Source organism: Cibotium barometz, chromosome 46, assembly GCF_041138505.1.
Source record: "Cibotium barometz isolate CiBa-2024 chromosome 46, ASM4113850v1, whole genome shotgun sequence".
Taxonomy (NCBI): domain Eukaryota; kingdom Viridiplantae; phylum Streptophyta; class Polypodiopsida; order Cyatheales; family Cibotiaceae; genus Cibotium; species Cibotium barometz.
This window is the reverse complement of record NC_141091.1, coordinates 3,802,376-3,819,664: the sequence shown is the minus strand read 5'-3', so window position 1 is coordinate 3,819,664 and position 17,289 is coordinate 3,802,376. Positions and strand designations below refer to the sequence as shown.

Sequence of the window (17,289 nt, the reverse complement as noted above, 5' to 3'; positions counted from 1 at the left end):
AAACCACTTTACATCAACTCATACAACAATACATCTTGATTATCTTGTTGTTCTGGTTCTTGCTTTGTCTCTCCTCGGCTGCACTCTAACGAATATATATATATATTCAGCCCCATAGCAATCAAACTACTTTGCATCCTCTTTGATGACCCGCTGCTATTTCGGGTTCTCAATTGAGCTGTGTTTGTTCAAGCTGTTTTCCGGTCATCCCGACGACCACCACCACCACCTTACCCTCGACACTCTAACAAGTATATACTCGGCCCTACACCTAATCCTCACACAGATAGCTAGCCCCAATACTCCTATCATTATCCGTTGTTGAAAATGCACCCTACCTAGGGCACTACATTGTATTTCTTGGAATAGCAAGCAGCCCACTGTGGCCATCTCTTTTGATAGAGGGTGTGCATGAAAGGCCCTACAAGCAGTGTCCACAAACTATGTCTTGGCTACATCCATCCTTGATTTTTCACTCTCATTGCCTCAACCCTGTTTGCATCATCCTGCATGCCAGCATCTGCATAGATGTTAGACATACATACATAAGCTACATTATCCTTTTCATCCAATTGCACTGCATGTTCAAAGGCCTGTCTTCCAAGCTCTACATTGCCCCACTTTTGACAAGCAGCCAACACAGTATGCCAAACTGCAACATCAGGATGGAAAGGCATCTTCTTAATCATCACTAATGCCTTGTCTAATTGGCCTGCACGGCTATAGAGATCAACCATGCAAGTGTGCAGCTCACGAGTTGCGGAGATGCCATAGTCTTTGCTCATGGACTTAAAGTATGCCTCACCCTTATCCACTAGACCTGCGTGACAGCATGCATTAAGAACACTAACAAACGTGACCAGATTTGGTTCTATACTTTCTTCCATCATTCTGTCAAAACTATGGAAAACAAGTTCACATTGTCCTACCTGGGCATAACATGTTATTAGTGCACTCCAGGAAACTACATCTCGAACTGGAAGCTTGTCAAACACTTCCTGTGCTTTTGCAAGCAGACCACATTTGGCATACATATCGACCAATGCATTGCCAACAAAAAGGTCTCTTTCCAGCAACCCCTTTCTGGCGATCTCAGCATGTATTTCTTGACCCTTGTCTATGGCTCCTATGCTGCCGCAAGCTTTCAGGCTGCAAGCAAACGTGACAGCATTAGGAGGGACGCCTTGAATTTGCATTTGTTCAAAACATTTGAGTACTTCCTCACCATGACCATGTTCTGCATATCCTGCAATTAGTGCATTCCATGAGATTACGTCTTGATGTGGAAGTTTGTCAAACACTTCCTGTGCTAATGCAAGTGAGCCACATTTGGCATACATATCAACCAAGGTGCTACCAAGAAGAAGGTCTCTTTCCAACAACCCTTTTCTAGCGATCTCAGCATGTATTTCGAGACCCTTGTCTATGGCTCCCATGCTGCCACAAGCTTTCAAGATGCAAATAAATGTGACAGCATTAGGAAAAATGCCACTGATTTGCATCTGTTCTAAAAAATTGAGTGCTTCCTCACCATGCCCGTGCTCGGCATATCCTGAGATTAGTGTGTTCCATAAGACTACGTTTCGAACTGGAATCTTGTCAAACACTTCCTTTGCTTCTGCAAGGGAGCCACATTTGGCATACATATCAACTAATGCATTTCCAACAAGGTCTCTTTCCAGCAACCCTTTTGTGGCCATCTCAGCATGTATCTCTCGGCCCCTGTTTGTGGCTCCTATGCTGCCACAAGCTTTCAAAATGCAAACAAATGTAACAGCATCCGGAGAAATGCCTTGGATTTGCATCTGTTCAAAACAATTCATTGCTTCTTCACCATGCCTGAGCTCGGCATATCCTGCAATTAGTGCATTCCATGAGACTACATCTCGAACTGGAAGCTTGTCAAACACTTCTCGTGCTTTTGCAAGCAAGCCACATTTGGCATACATATCAACCAGAGTGTTGCCAATAAATAGGTCTCTTTGTAGCAACCCCTTTCGAGTGACCTCAGCATGTATTTCTCTGCCTTTATCTGTGGCTTGTATGCTGGCACAAGCTTTCAAGCTGCAAACATATGTGACAGCATTTGGGGAAAGACCCTGGATTTGCATCTGTTTGAAACAGTTAAGTGCTTCCTCACCATGCCCATGTTCGACATATCCCGCAATTAGTGCATTCCATGAGACTACATCTCGAGAAGGAAGATTTTCAAACACTTCCTGTGCTTTTGCAAGCGAGCCACTTTTGGCATACATATCAACCAAGGTGTTGCCAACAAAAAGGTCCTTTTCCAGCAATCCCTTTCTGGCAATCTCAGCATGTACTTCACAACCGCTTTCCAAATCTTTTAACTTAGTGCAGGCCTTGAGTACTGCCACAAAAGTATACCCATTAGGATGTACAGAATCATCCTCTTGCATCTTCTTGTACAGGATGAGAGCATGCTGTGGCTCCCCCCATTTGATATAACCAGTGATGAGTGAAGTCCAAGAAAACTCATTCCGATACTCCAACTTGTCAAAAACCTTCTGAGCATCACGCATGATTCCAACTTCCACCAACATGGAGATAAGGAAGTTCCCGAGATATCTATGAGCGTCGAGCCCACTTTTGCGAGTGTAGGCAAGCAAACGCAACGCACAAGCTCGGTTTCTTTCTTTTCGACACTTCTGCGAGATGCATACAAGGTCCTCAACCGAAGGCTGGAGTTGAAGCCCTGCTTCCAAAGAAGTGAGCACCTGCTCTAAGCTAAGCGTCTGATCCAAACCGCCACGCCTGTCATTGTTGTGGTTCATCGCTTCTTGTTGTGTATTGTGCGTCCCCTGAATCGCACAAGAGTTTTCTATGTTCTCTACTCTACGCATGTTTTCGTTAGCCCAACAACTCGGATTGCCCCAGCCGTCCGTCCATAGCGACTCCTTGGTACGTTTATGCTTGAAATCTGGGGCTCTCGGGTTTGTCTGTTGTAAAACACACAGAGGGCTCAACTGGTCACCCAATCGAATCAGCATATACAGCATAAACAAAATGGGAACACGCTTACTTGACTCTTTCGCTTGTCCCGCCACTGGGAGGAGTCCTTCCAAAAACGCTCGCTTCTACGTGCTCTCGATGATCTTGAGGAGGTATCTACTTGAGCTGCCTGCGGTTGCGGGCAGGAGGCGGCCAACATTTCCATCTGCTGTTTACATTACGACAAGTAGTTCTTATGCCATAGTTAAATTTGAAAAATCTCACTGTTTTTCCGGAGCTACAACTAAGAAGCTTTATCTCCTCTTTCTTTCTAATCTTGTCACGTGGCAAAAGTGACTCTCCACGTCGATCCACAAAAGTCGTTTTCCCCTCTCCCAGCTCCCATCCAAATCACTTTACCATGGGCCTTCTGACTAAGTCGAACCACTCCCGTCTTGATGGCCGCTAGGCTAGAGGTATCGCAGTTGAACCAGGGTCCTGCTAGGTTGCTCGGTGGCTCTCAACTGATTGATGTCGAACTTAACCAGCAAGAAGGCGCTCGCTACAACCATCTCATCAGCGAACAGGGCTCGCGAACGGAACGGGACGCCTCCAACCAGATGCGGCCCTCAGGAAATGCCGCCTCCCCATCTACCATCACTCATGAAGGAGAGAGGGGGTCCTCGGGATTCCTATTCCCGTATGTGAACGAACCATGCGAACGTCATGCAAACTGGACATTTTTTCAGCAGTGCCCCGCCCGCTTAACACAACTAGCCATTCATGAAAACAGTCTATTTTTGCCTTCACCCGCCTCTGCTGCGGGTCCGCTTCTCTCGCTTATCCCGTACGAGGAGCTGCTAAAAGGAGAAGCATTCAGAAGAACCCGACCAGAGCTGCAAAAAGAAGAAGACCCCGGAAACCTGCTGGTTTTTTTATCTGACGAAGAAGGAGATGCTCCAGCTGAAGGCCGCCCTAGCGAAGAAACCAGGAGGAGCCAGCACCGACATCGACCCCAACATAACCCAGTCATGGAAGCGTGGAGGGGAAACTGCAGCAAACGGAAATTATAAGGTTTCGGTCACGCTTCCTATTAATCTAGTGCACCAGTCTAGAGCTCTGATTGATCTGTGCTATGGACCTAGGCCTCCGGCAGAAACCCTAAAATCATGGATCAGGAACAACTGGTCCTCCCATGTTTTGGTAGTCGAACATACCCATTTACCTAATAATTATTTTCGCTTTCTATTTAGAGAAGAAGGGATGGCTTTTCATGCTTTGGGTGTAGGACAGTGGGTCCTCAGAAACTCCCCCCTGTCTCTCTTCCCATGGACCCCCAATTTCTCTTCGATAGGCCCCAAACCCTCCTATGTCCTTTTGGGTAGAACTTCCCAATCTTCCGTTGCATCTCCATTCACTCTTTAAGCTGTTGCTAGAACCGATAGGAAGGCTTTTGGGGGTAAGGGCAAACTCGGAGCTTAACCCCAAGTGGCACCCTCAAGCCCTGATTGAGATTGATCTAAGTAAGGAACTCCCTTCGTCTCTAAATATAAATGTAGGATCAAACATTATCTTAGAACAACCTCTGGTTTTCAAGAATGTGCCCAACACTTGCTTTCACTATGGCTCAAAGGACCACTTCATTAGGAACTGCCCCATTAAGTTTCCCCCACCACCTCCAGGGCCCGTTCAACAGCCGACCACAAAAGAGGACAGCCAAGGCTTTCAACAGGTAGGTAGCAAGGGAAAAATATAAATTGTAATCAAACCCCCAAGAATCCCCCTAGAAGAATCAACCCCAACGGATTCTTCCCTCTTCTAGTAGATTTAACAAACCCCTTCCAAGTCAGAAAGGATTCATCAAGTGAAGACGAGGATGAAGAAGTCCCGAGCACACAACTCCAAGATAGTGATCTGGAAAAGGAAGTAGAAGACATGGACTTTCAGGATGCGTCCAAAGTTAATCTAGGCCCAAGCCCCTCTCAGGCAAAAGAAGAATCTCTCCCTTCAGAGAGCAGGAAGTCCCCCTCCTTGGCAGTAGTAAAACAGGTCATGAGAAACAACGAGAAGTCTAAGATTGACCACATTGCTTTGAAAAGAAGGCAATCTCAGGTAGGAGGAATGGCTTCCCCAATCCCTTCAAAGAAGAGACCTCAAGAGTCATCAAACCCCCCCCCCTAAAAATCAAAAGTTATGACTGAATTCAATATTTTATCCTACAATACCAAAGGATTAACTGATGACAATAGAGCCAAGGTAATTAAGAATTGGTTAACCCAAATTAACCTTCAAGCTATCATAATCTGTTTCCAAGAAGTCAAAGCTGCAGGCCAACTGCTAAAAAAGAACCTGGAGCTAGTTTCCAAACAACATAGCTGGTTTAGCTCCAACCATCCATACCCCAAGGGGAGGTGGTACTTCTATAGGGCTTCACAACTCATGGACGCCTTTCTATATGAGTCATGAGATAGACTCCCTCAACAGATGGATAGCTATCCATCTAAAACTATAGGACCGTAAGCTGACGATGATTTCAATATATGCCACGGGTCCGACAAGCACTAAAGTTGATCTCTGGGAGTCTCTTATGCATTTTGTGGACCCGGTCATTCTTGTAGGGGACTTCAATATGGTGGAATCTCCACAATATAGGTTCTCGAATTCAGGTCAAACTATAAGAGGTGCAGAAAGGACAAGTTGGCTTGATCTGAAAGGCATACACTCCCTTCATGACATGGCATGCGACCATGACTTCACTTGGGGAAATGGGAGGCTTGGGAACCAACTGAGAAAGGCTCGACTAGATCGGTGCTACTCTTCAACAACCTTATGTAATAGCTTCCTGAACACCAAAGTGAAAGTTCAATATAGCATAGCCCTCTCATACCACTATCCGATCCTTTGTTCTTTCTCCCAAGGAACCCAAAAAGTTTGATCTGGATGGTTCCATACAGACCCTAAGCTGTTCCAACTCCCAACTGTTATAGGAGCAATCTAGAATTAATCTGGACAAAGCATTTAAGCTCCAATGCCTCTCCCTCTCAGGCCTGGAGCTAGGCGGTAAGAGATTCCCAAAAGCTGCTTATTGATATTAAAAAGGAAGTTACCAAAATAAGGGCAAATAGGAGGCATCAGAAATTCCAAGAGCTTCAGTCTCTAGAACAAAGAATAAACCAAGCTCGGCTCTTCCTCCAAGACCAACTAATTTTAGTTAGAGATCAACTTAAAAAAGATGATGAGATCCAGTGCCAGCAACTAAAATTGTTCTTTAGGGAATGGTGGGTAGGGAAATTGGACAGACCCTCTAAAGAGATGTTCAATATCCTGAAAAGGAAGGCAGCATCATACCATATTCCAATGCTCAGAAAGCACAATGGCAACTGTGTAGAATCGTTAAAGATCACTTCTCCGAGGTCTTTGCTATCAGAAAGCCCCCTTAGAAGACCGATTTAAAGCCATGCAAACTATTTCTAAATGCAAGAGAAAAATGATATCCAAGAGTGTGGTTGGAACCCTGGAGTGTGACCTCTCAAGAGGGGAGGTTGAAGAAGCCATCATGGCTATGAAAAATGGTAAAAGTCATGGGCTTGACGGCTTGCCCAAAGAGTTCTTCAAAGCTTTTAAACACTTCCTTACTTCTCCCCTTCTAGAGGTCTGGAAAGAAACCATTATTTTTGGAGCTCTCCCAATCTCCATAAATGAAGGGGTCATTAAACTTATCCACAAGAGAGGGGCTAAAGAAGCTATAGCTAATTGGAAACCTATCACCATGCTCTCTACAACTTATAAAATCTTTGCCAAAGCTCTAGCTAGATGCTTATCAAGCCATTTGCAGGAATGGATAAGACCGGAACATAAAGTATTTATCAAAGGCAGATTCATGTGGGATGCCATTATAGCTCTCTGGGAGGGACTTGAGTATGCCCAACAAACACAACAAGATTTTTATCTTCTTCAAAATTGATTTTAACAAAGCCTATGATAGATTGGAATGGGATTTTATTCGACAATCCCTCAAAGACATGGGGTTGGGGCCCCACTTCATTAAAATGGTGCATGTTTTGTTTGGTAATGCAAGGGCCAGGGTTACAGTGAAAGGTACTCTAACAGAGTCCTTTGAGCTATGCAGATCCATTAGACAAGGTTGTCCTCTTGCCCCAGTGCTATTTGCTATAGCAGAAGCTGATGCTCTTGGATGGCTAGTTCAAAATGCAATAGAAGAAGGAAGGATGTAGGGCATCTTTATGCCGAATGGCAGGCAAACATGTCTTCAACAATTTGCTGATGATACGAATGGTCTCATACATAATGATGCAATCTCTATTGATACATTTTGGAGATGTCTGCAAGTTTTCTGCCTAGCCTTTAGGGTTAATTATTAACCATTCCAAAATAGGGATAAAAACGATGCTTGAAGAGCCTCCTCAGTGGCTATTGGACCAAGGATGTACGATTCTCCAAAGGGCAAATATTCAGACTCCTTGAGATCCTAATGGGATTCGGAGTGTCTATGTATACTTGGGTTCTTGACAAAATACAAAATAAATCCAGTAATAAATGGTATGGCATGCAACATAACTTGGCTGGTAGAATGGTTGTCCTAAAACACATCTTATTCCCCACTGCCCTCCCTATACTTCCTGTCATGTTGGCGTCCCTTTAACTCAGGCTTGAAACAACTGGAGAAACTATGCAGAAATTTTTTATGGTTTGGAAATGCAAAAGAACTCAAAATCCCCAAAGTGGCTTGGAATGTATATACACAACCGAAGAATCAAGGGGGTCTGGGTCTACCAAATATCACAGACATTGTTGACCGTATGGCAGCCAAGTGGATTGTTCAAAGTTTTTATATGCTAAATGCTGACTAGGCAGTTCTGTTGCGCCGCAATCTAGACCAATTCAGTCTGGCAGAGTTCCCTATGTGGAAAAAGTTGCCTATGATGAAGCTCTTTTTTTATCCAATCACCATCAAACCTCAGGGAAGTGCACTGGTCAAATCAGTATGGCAAGCATGGACCAGATGTAAACTAGAAATTGTACTGCATAGAAATACTCGGAAACATGCCCACATTTTACACTTGGACTTCATATGGTTCTCTTCAGCACTCTTTGACAACATTTCTACAGAGCAATACAAACATGCCTTTAAGCTCCATAAAAAAGGCATACATATCTGGGAAGATATATGGAACAGATCTGAATGCAAATGGCTTGCAAAACAAGAGCAAAAATCTATCTTCAGAGTATCATATGAAGACACTCTCCTAATTCAGAGCAAAATACAATTGTGGCCTGATGATAGAAAGGCTCGGATCCAACTCAGGGGGCCTTTTACCCCCACAAAGCTTTTGCGTGGAAGTTCAAATGTAACCTATTACCAATCTCACCCCTTTCTCCCCGAGGACCACCTTTACATTGCAAGCTGAATAGTAGATGGAACATCCTCTGGGACAGGAAATAGTGGGGTTTCAAATTCAAAAATATGTGGTCACCCTTCATCCCGCCAAAAAAAGTGTGCTTGCTTTGGCTAGTTGCCCATAAAGCTCTATGGATGAACTCGAGAGCCCAATGCATTGGGTACGGAAGTGGAGTATGCCCAAGATGTCATGCAGCATTGGAAACAATAGAGAATCTATTTCTAGGTTGTGCCCATAACATAGAAGCTATTAAATTTATGAACCAATGTGTAAGCCCCGTACAAAACTGGAAACTATCATGGCAAGAAATCCTTCTTGAACAACGAATCAAATGCTTTGCTGTTCTCTCTAGAATGTCATTCGTGCTAAATATTTATGGGCTATTTGGATTCATATAAATAAATGTTTGTTTAAGAATGCATAGAGCAATATGATGCATGGACTAAGATCTGAACTACATGTGCAGATGAAGACGCTGCATAGAGCGAGCTTGAAGGCATGTGAAGCGCAGTACACAAAAAATGCAACAGAGACCCTGTAGATGACCAAAGCTAAAGAGGTCTTCCAAGAGAAAATTAGGGAAATTCAATATGAAAGGAAATTTCAAGATTGTCTAGTGGCTGATGAAGAAGTCAACCTCTTGATCAAAGATTCAGATTTGCAGAAATACATACTTAACCTTACTGAGATGAGGAATGTGCTAGCTAAAGCTATAATTAAGCTTCTTCAAAGCTTGGATGTATCCCTGGACTAGACCCTAGGGCTTGATTTTTATTTTGTTATCTTTCTCTGTTAATATATTTATAGTTTCTTTTATTAAAAAAAACACAAGGTGGAACAACCTACCCTTCCTTCCGTTTTAGAAAAACACTTTCAGTGCTGAAAGTGTAACAAATATGGTTTTATTTAGTGTTGTAAAACACATAACTTCATACTTATGTTTTGCTTTGCTCAAATAGAGCGCCTTCTCTAAGCTAAGCATCTCCTAACTACCACCACTACTATTGTTATTATCAACTCTTTGCTAGATTTATGACCCTTGGGTTTGTATGTGGAATACAATGGACCAAAGGATAGCACATGTCAAGTGGCACATCTCTGATCTAGAGAGCGTTCTTGCATATTAGCAAACAACACAATCTAGATAGCTTTCTTACACTGTGCAAAAAACCCCCCCCCCAAAAAAAACATAGATGGAACCACACTTAATTTTCTCTTTTGGTTGTCCCACCAATTACCTAAAGTCTTTCCGTAAGTGCTTAGTGTGTGTTCTTAAGGAGAGAGTCACCAGGCGATGGAAATGTTGGCCTCCTCCTCAATCTACTCTGTGAGCTACTTGCTTTTGCAAGGGATTTATATGGACATCGCTCCCTAATTATTTCGACACATTTTGCATTCTTGTTCACCATCTATTAAATATTTGACAACATACATATACATTAACAAGTACGCTAAAACATTATTAAATAGTTATACAAATCTACATAATAATGCATAAAGTATTATTATTTACATAATAATACTTTATATTTAGTTATATAATAATTAGATTTTGTTTTCCTAACATAAATTATACCAACTTAATTTTTATGCACTTTATCACTTAAATATATAACTTTATTCTTATTTATTCAAGTTTAAAAATGTTTTATTTTATTTTTATTATTTATACTATTTTTGGAGCTACAACCACATGGCACAAAACTGTATCTCCTCTCTCTAACCACATGGCACAAAACTGTATCTCCTCTCTAACCACCTGGCAGAAGTGTAAGGGTGGGGTAGATTGTGTATGGACAAGGATAGTGCCGGGTGTAGAACTAGTTAAATTAAAAGAAAAGCAGTGCGCATAGACACAACGTATGCTGTGGGGACATAAGGAGGGGAACAACATGCCCTTCCTTCTGTTTACAAAAAAACTTTCAGTGTTGAAAGTGTAACGACGAATGGTTTTTTGTAGTGTTGTAAAACACATTACTTCATACTTATGTTTTGCTTTGCTTAAATAGAGTGCCTTCTCTAAGCCTAGCATCTCCAAACACCACCACCGCTCTTGTTATACGATGAAATATTATTAAATAGTTATACTTATTTACATAATAATAAATAAAGCCTTATTATTTACATAATAATACTTTATATTTAGTTATATAATGATTAGATTTAGTTATCCTAACATAGTTTATACCAACCATACTTTTATGCACTTTATCACTTAAATATATATAACTTTATTTTTATTTATTCAAGTTTGAAAATGTTTTATTTTATTTGTATTATTAAAAGAGAGAGAGACCTCCTATGTTTTGCCCTTTCTTCTTTATGCTAGCGAACACATAGTGTTGCCTTTGGATCTCGTGCTCTCTTCCTCATGCTTTCTACAAGCTCTAAGTAAGCGCAATCTATTTGCCTTCTTCTCTCCAAAATGTTAACCCGAATAAGCTCCAACCAGAACCCAAATATGACAACAACCTCTCACCTGAAAGAATCCAAGACCCTCCCAAGACCCAACCTTATGCAAGGGTCTGGGAAGTCCAATAGTCACCCATGATGTTGAGTAGCCCACCGAAGAACCAGCTGATGAATTCTATTGCTTGCCCTTATAAACTCTAAATAAACCTTGAGGTGAGAATTTTCATATAGAGAAGGTTGGTCAAGGTTACATTTGGAAAACATTATATGGAATAACATCATTTAATTAGAAATCTAATAAAAAAGGGTTGGATTTATTTTTTTCCTTCCTAAAAAGAGACTTCTATTAAGTGAAATAAAATCATACAAAGGGCGATCTCAAGCCAAAAGGTAGGGAGATCTCAACCAATCAGGGGCACTATGTTGCCACCACGTAGGAGTAGAAGAGAAGAAAATACCATGGTTACACTCTCATAAATCTATTGCATTTTGTTTGTGCAGTTTATATATAGGCCCAAGTGGCCAAAAGAGTGTGAACAATGTCACCACATACCTTGGTGGGTCATAAACGAAAATACCTGTGAAGGCCTCTGAACATCCTAGTCTTCAAGATATGCCACACCATGATACTAGCAACAATCTCCCAAGTGGTGTCAATACTCAACAAAGGTGGTGTGTATTGTAATTGGGAGATATTCTAAAGCAAACATCGAGGGGGTTTTGGGCAAAGTAAACATCTTTGCACTATGCCCTCAAATATTTGAGGGATATCCTAAAGTAAACATCTTTGGGCTATGCCCCCATGGACAAGTATAATAGGATCTTCTCCCATGCTCTAAAAAAGAAGCTATGGGCTAAATTGAGTTAACCATGCAATATTACCCCAAGTAATATAGATAGGGTCACTCCTCAATCTACCCAAGAGCTTGGCTAAAGATACCCAGATCCTATGTGCTCCTCTGCACTTCCATAAGCAACAATACAATATCTTGGATGAATTTTAGTGCATATAGAGCAAGAGGGATCCATGCTAAAATTAGATATCCACTGGTTGTGGTGGACAACCCATTGTGTGAAAATATCCAGAAGAAATAGGATACATGGCTCCTCCTTTACAAGTGTGCCATGATCTCCTTTGAATGGGAGGTTGTTATTCTAGGGGTTCAGGGGACTATAATTCTACATCAAATAGAAGAGATGGAGACTCCAAAAGCGTGTATGATCAAACTATGAAGCAATGATGTTCAAAAGCATGTATGATTGGACTATGAAGCAATGATGTCCAAATCTAAAACTTGGACATATTGAAAATGGTCCGACAGAATTATTTTGGTGATTCCCACTCCAAGAGCTTGTGCAACAACAAGTTAGAATGGATTCTATCATTAGGGCCAAAAACATTAAAAAAAGGGCTGCATTTTAATCACTTGTACACCGGATTTGGATTAACCTTTGGACCAATAGAAATGTGACATTCAACCATAAATATGACATTGGGTGTCATATTCACTTTTTACAAACTTCACTAGTTTTGACTATTTTAGTGGGTTATCACCACTTCAATGTGATATGGTGCGGCTATTTTAACGTCACTTGAGTGGGTTCCAACTTCAAGGGCCTGTCCTCACATGCCAAATGTCAGTACTTCAAAAAGTAAAAATTTGAAATTTAGGTTCCCCCTAAAATGAGTAAATACATTTGAATTCCCTAATCTACTCGAGGCGTCTTTCTAGTTGTCTTTTTGCATCATCCTCTCCTCTATTCATCATCTAACAATGTCGAGACAACGGTCTAACCCGAGGCACACTCCTAATGCCATTTCATCATGCATTCTTCATAATGTTAAAGATGCTCAGGGTGTGCGGAATGGTATAAACTTCAAATTAAACGATTGGGTGACTATGCGACCATCATGTAAAGGTCCTCATAGGATAAAAAGGCAAAGAAGAGGCTTAGTACATTACCATTGGAAGAAGGGATGTATCTTGGAATTCAAGATAGCAAAATATGGATGAAAGGCAAAGGTGCAACATGTGTACACGACAAGAGAGATGCACATGCATCCTTCTACTCCAGCATCTGCATTGCAAGCTCATTGTAAGATATTTTTTGTAATTTTACTTATGTTCTTTATGATTCTATGGCTTATTCACATGTGTTGTATATGTGGTAGATGTTTATCCATCAACAAGCATTGAGTGGCAACTTGTAGACTAAGTCATGCATGCTGATCTTGGGAAAGTATTATTTTCTGATCAACCATCTACTTTTTTCATTAATAAACATATATTTTTATACGCTAAGTATGTTGTCCCCTACTACAAGACCAGAAGTTTATGGAAGACTAGAGAGTTTGGCTTTACTAATCCTAAGTTCATTAGATTGGGACTTTCTAGATAAAGGTACTCTATTAGCATTTGAATTCAAGATTGTCTTAGATATTTAGAAGTCTATGAAAGCAGGAAGGATTTCTAAGAGGATTAGGCTATCATGGTTTATACCTCTTCATGTATTTGTGGCATGTTTTTCGAGAAGAAAACATGAAGAGTACAAAAGCAATGTGGCTATTTACACAGATCTGAGTCTGACTTAGATAATGCAGTTGGAGCAGAATGGAAAGTGAATGAAGTCATCCATAGGGGTCTTATAAAATGTAATGCTTGTATTGAATATGTGGTGATGGCATACAACATCTCTCGACAAACCTTGTACATTAGCTTCGAGTACAGACGATGGAAAAAGATTAGAGGGACTTGGATGCCATTGGATTCAGAGGAAAAATTTGTGCAGTATGACCTAACAGTCAACTTGAGTGATGATGACAATAGAGTCGTCCCTATGAACACAAAATGGACATTGAGGGATGTGCATAAATCCTTGGAATTTCTATTAGATGCAATACCCTCAGACTACAAATTTAAGGTAGATGGTATTATGGTGGGAAGAAGGTCCTAAAATACTTTTAGTTGCATAAAATGTTTGCCCTTATAATTTTGAAGTTTTCTTAATACAATATAATTTTGCAACCTTCTATCTTGTCTTGTCGATTCATTTTGTAAAATAGTTATTCAACATTATTAAGACAAGATAACCAATGTAAAATGAGAAATAATATATTTATAAAAATGGTAGTATCTATACAAATTGGTTGGTTACAATGTATGAGAATAGAAAACTATCTACTTTGGAGGGTCCTTGTCCATAGAAGCCTTGGTCTCTTTGCTTTCCTTGGTCTGCTTGGACTCCGATTTCTTGGATGTTTTCTTTAACTTGCCCTCTTTTCCTTAGATTGCTTCTGTTTTCGAGAATCATTCTCTACATCCGCCTTTTTCTTCTTCTCGAATTTCAATGGAGACATCATAGGTCCTTTCCTTTTTTATGGCTTCTTTGCCATTGAAATCTGCGGGAAGATTCACACAACTACCAACATTAATCTGATTGCCTTTGCTCTCACCCACCAAATGTATTTGTCTGTATAACATGAAGTTGGGAACTGTAAAAAATCATGACCAAAAGCTTAGTATATATTAGCATATAAAGTTTTAAAAAAAATATTTGAATTTTTTACAATTCTTTTTTATGTGTATTGAAAATACTCACAGCTACTCTTTTTGATATGTCTACTGAAAATTTTGATTGCATATATCTCCATGTAATTACGACCACTCTCCATCCACATGAGCTTCTATTAGTTTGTAATGGAACCTATAGCAATGATAGTCCTTGTTTAGACTTTTAACTAAAGCTTTATTACAAACTTAAAAGTTATCATTTATGTTATTATAACTTATAGGAAAAATGAAAAACTGATGTGGAGTTTTAGTTTCGAGGAGTGGAGGATGGAGTGTTCTTAATGTGCTTATTATGTGTTTAGATACCCTGCAAAATAACATACCGCATAAATTATTCAATCTAATACATATTGAATCTTAAACACAATTTCTATTAAAATTAAAAACTTACAATTTAGCTTCTCCATGCATACCAAGCATGGAATTCAAGAAATATGTCTTTCTTTTCTTGATATCAATTATAATTACACTCCAATAGCTCCTACAAAATAGAGAAAAGAAAAAACAATTAATAGAGATGTATAAAAGGACATAAAACAAAGTAAAACATATTTAAAATAAAATACTTACTTTTCATCATAAGGTATAATTACATATTGCACCTTTTCAATGTCGCATCTCCTCAACCATTCTTCTAGCCTTGCAAAATTGGTGCTTGTTTCTCTTACATAAACAGAGACTATGGGGTCTAGCAAAAAAATAGCAAAATAGGCCTCTGGGGGTAGGGTGGATAAAAGAAGCCTACAAAAAACAAATAAGAGGCTAAATTCGGTAGTTATCTTGAAAAAACAAATCAGTAGATAAATTTTTAAAAAAGATAGCTTACATACTTGAGAGATATCAAGATCACAACAGTATTTATTTCTCGATTTCTCTTTGGACAGCATATACACGTCTGAAGGTGCTATATCAAGATACTCTGCACCATTAGCAAAATCTTTCACATGAACAAGCTATCTAGGTACATTCTTTAAATCTTGTAGATTCTATCAACTCATCCCCCATTATTATCTCTTCATCAACCCTCGTTTCTTCCTCAACAGCCATCTGTTCTTTGCCCTTTTCAGTCTTTATTTGATCTGCAGTCCTAGTATCCCTATCATGGGTAACATTTTCAATCTTAATACTTGCATCCTTAGGTTTTCTAGTTGGTGGGACATTCAAAATATTGAATGCCCTGGGGTCACTTAATGGTATAGGATGCAATAACTTCTCAAATCTGTATCTTATTAGCCTGCAGGTGTGCATGTCTTTGTCCATAAGAGTGACCCTATGCGCATGGGTAGAACAAATGTAACTATTCCTAAGCTTCCATTCATCACAAATCTGTCTCACAACTCTCATGAACGTAAGCTTGGGTATGAGTAACTCAATATGTTTCTGGGCTTTCCTTATCTCTCTCGGGGCATGCACATGCTGATTGATTCTCTTTTTCAACTTTTCCTTTGACAATGTGCTTTCACTTACTGCTTTCTCTACCAACCCTGGACTTGGTCCAACCCTCCTTGCTGTTTTCTTTCTCCTAGCCCTCTAATTAAGCCTGTCAATCCAGCACATCATCAAATATGACCTCGTATAAGAGCTTGCTTTATTTTAGATTCAGATATGGTAGAGCATTATATGCACATACTATATCTTCAAACATGCAAAGTAAAAAGAATTGTACAAGAAATTCAACTGTCTAAAAATAGGCAATTTGATTAGATAGAGAGTTTGGTGGGGCACAAGCAACAATGGAAAGATGGCGCGATATACCATGATGGGTGTAATTAGATCAACATAATCATGCCGTCTTTCCTAAAGTGTTCCTAAGCTATTGGCTATCATTTCACTCATACATATGTTACTGGTTGTTGCAAGTTCTACCCTCCCCTGCAAAGTTGGCTATATTTGAAAAATTACATAATAGAGTTTGAGTTACAACACTGGGGTGTCTTCCTTTGGGAAAGCCTCTTGGGAAACCAATATCCAACCAAATTTACTACTTTCCCACCATAGTAGTACAATGTGGCTCCTAATTCTCTGATAGATTCTTCATGTGCAGAAAAAGGTATGAGTAAGTGGTGGGAGGAATAAGCATTGCAAAAGCAATATAATTGCATAGAGAGTGGTGTGGGAGGCATAAGCAATATAATTGCATAGAGAGTGGTGTGGGAGGCATAAACAACAATGGAAAGAAGACGCGATATACGATATCGCGTGCTACTGAATCTTCATATTCCTGTCGTGTTAGTGAGCTACTGGCTGGCATCCGTTATATATGTGCGAGAGCTGGTTGTGCTATTTCTAACCCTCCTCTATAAACTTAGCCAGTTTTGAAACCATATACATGTGAGGTTGAGTTACCTTGCTACCCTTCTCGCAAAGCAACCCTTCACCCAAATTTCCTAAAGGTTGACTTACCCTATTGCAATGGTTTAGAACAGTTTCATGGGAACTCCTTGTGGAATGCCACTAGAGCTTGATTGACCCTTAATGTGTAGGAAAAGGCTTGATTTCTTTGCAAATTATGTACATTACAGACATTAAACTTGAGAATATATGAGTAGAATAAGCACACCTCTGAAGGTATGGAAGAACGACTCATGTATTAAAATTTGATAACTCTCGTCTGTAATTATTGTGTCGTTATTCCCTTGGGACAAGCTTAGCTGGACACCACTAGAGCTGGGGTAAAGAACACCACTGGAGCTGGGGTAAAGATGCACATCAGGTGTGGGTGAAGACCAATAGGAGGAGCTGGGATAAAGGACACTTATGCACGTACGTACGGTTTTAAAAAAATCATGGCCAATATATTTATAGACGACCTCAATTATGCCATGTGGCATACGGAATATCGAGCTGTACACAGCGACATGTGTATCCACTTGTGCGAGTATTAATGCATACGTGTGACAACCTCACACATGTGATCGTATGTCTACATAAGG

General features: G+C 40.2%; 1 protein-coding gene across 1 annotated transcript; it reads right to left on the bottom strand.

Moving 5' to 3' along the window:
* Window positions 1–291: 291 nt before the first annotated feature.
* Window positions 292–4,198, bottom strand: LOC147611823 (pentatricopeptide repeat-containing protein At2g33680-like). The gene is made up of 2 exons (XM_086783664.1): window positions 3,044–4,198; window positions 292–2,960 (listed from the first exon to the last, which is right to left on the bottom strand). The coding sequence occupies exons 1-2, from the start codon at window positions 3,176–3,178 to the stop codon at window positions 453–455; spliced, it is 2,643 nt and encodes an 880-aa protein (XP_086639790.1). The 5' UTR covers window positions 3,179–4,198; the 3' UTR covers window positions 292–452.
* Between the last annotated feature and the right edge of the window lie 13,091 nt (window positions 4,199–17,289).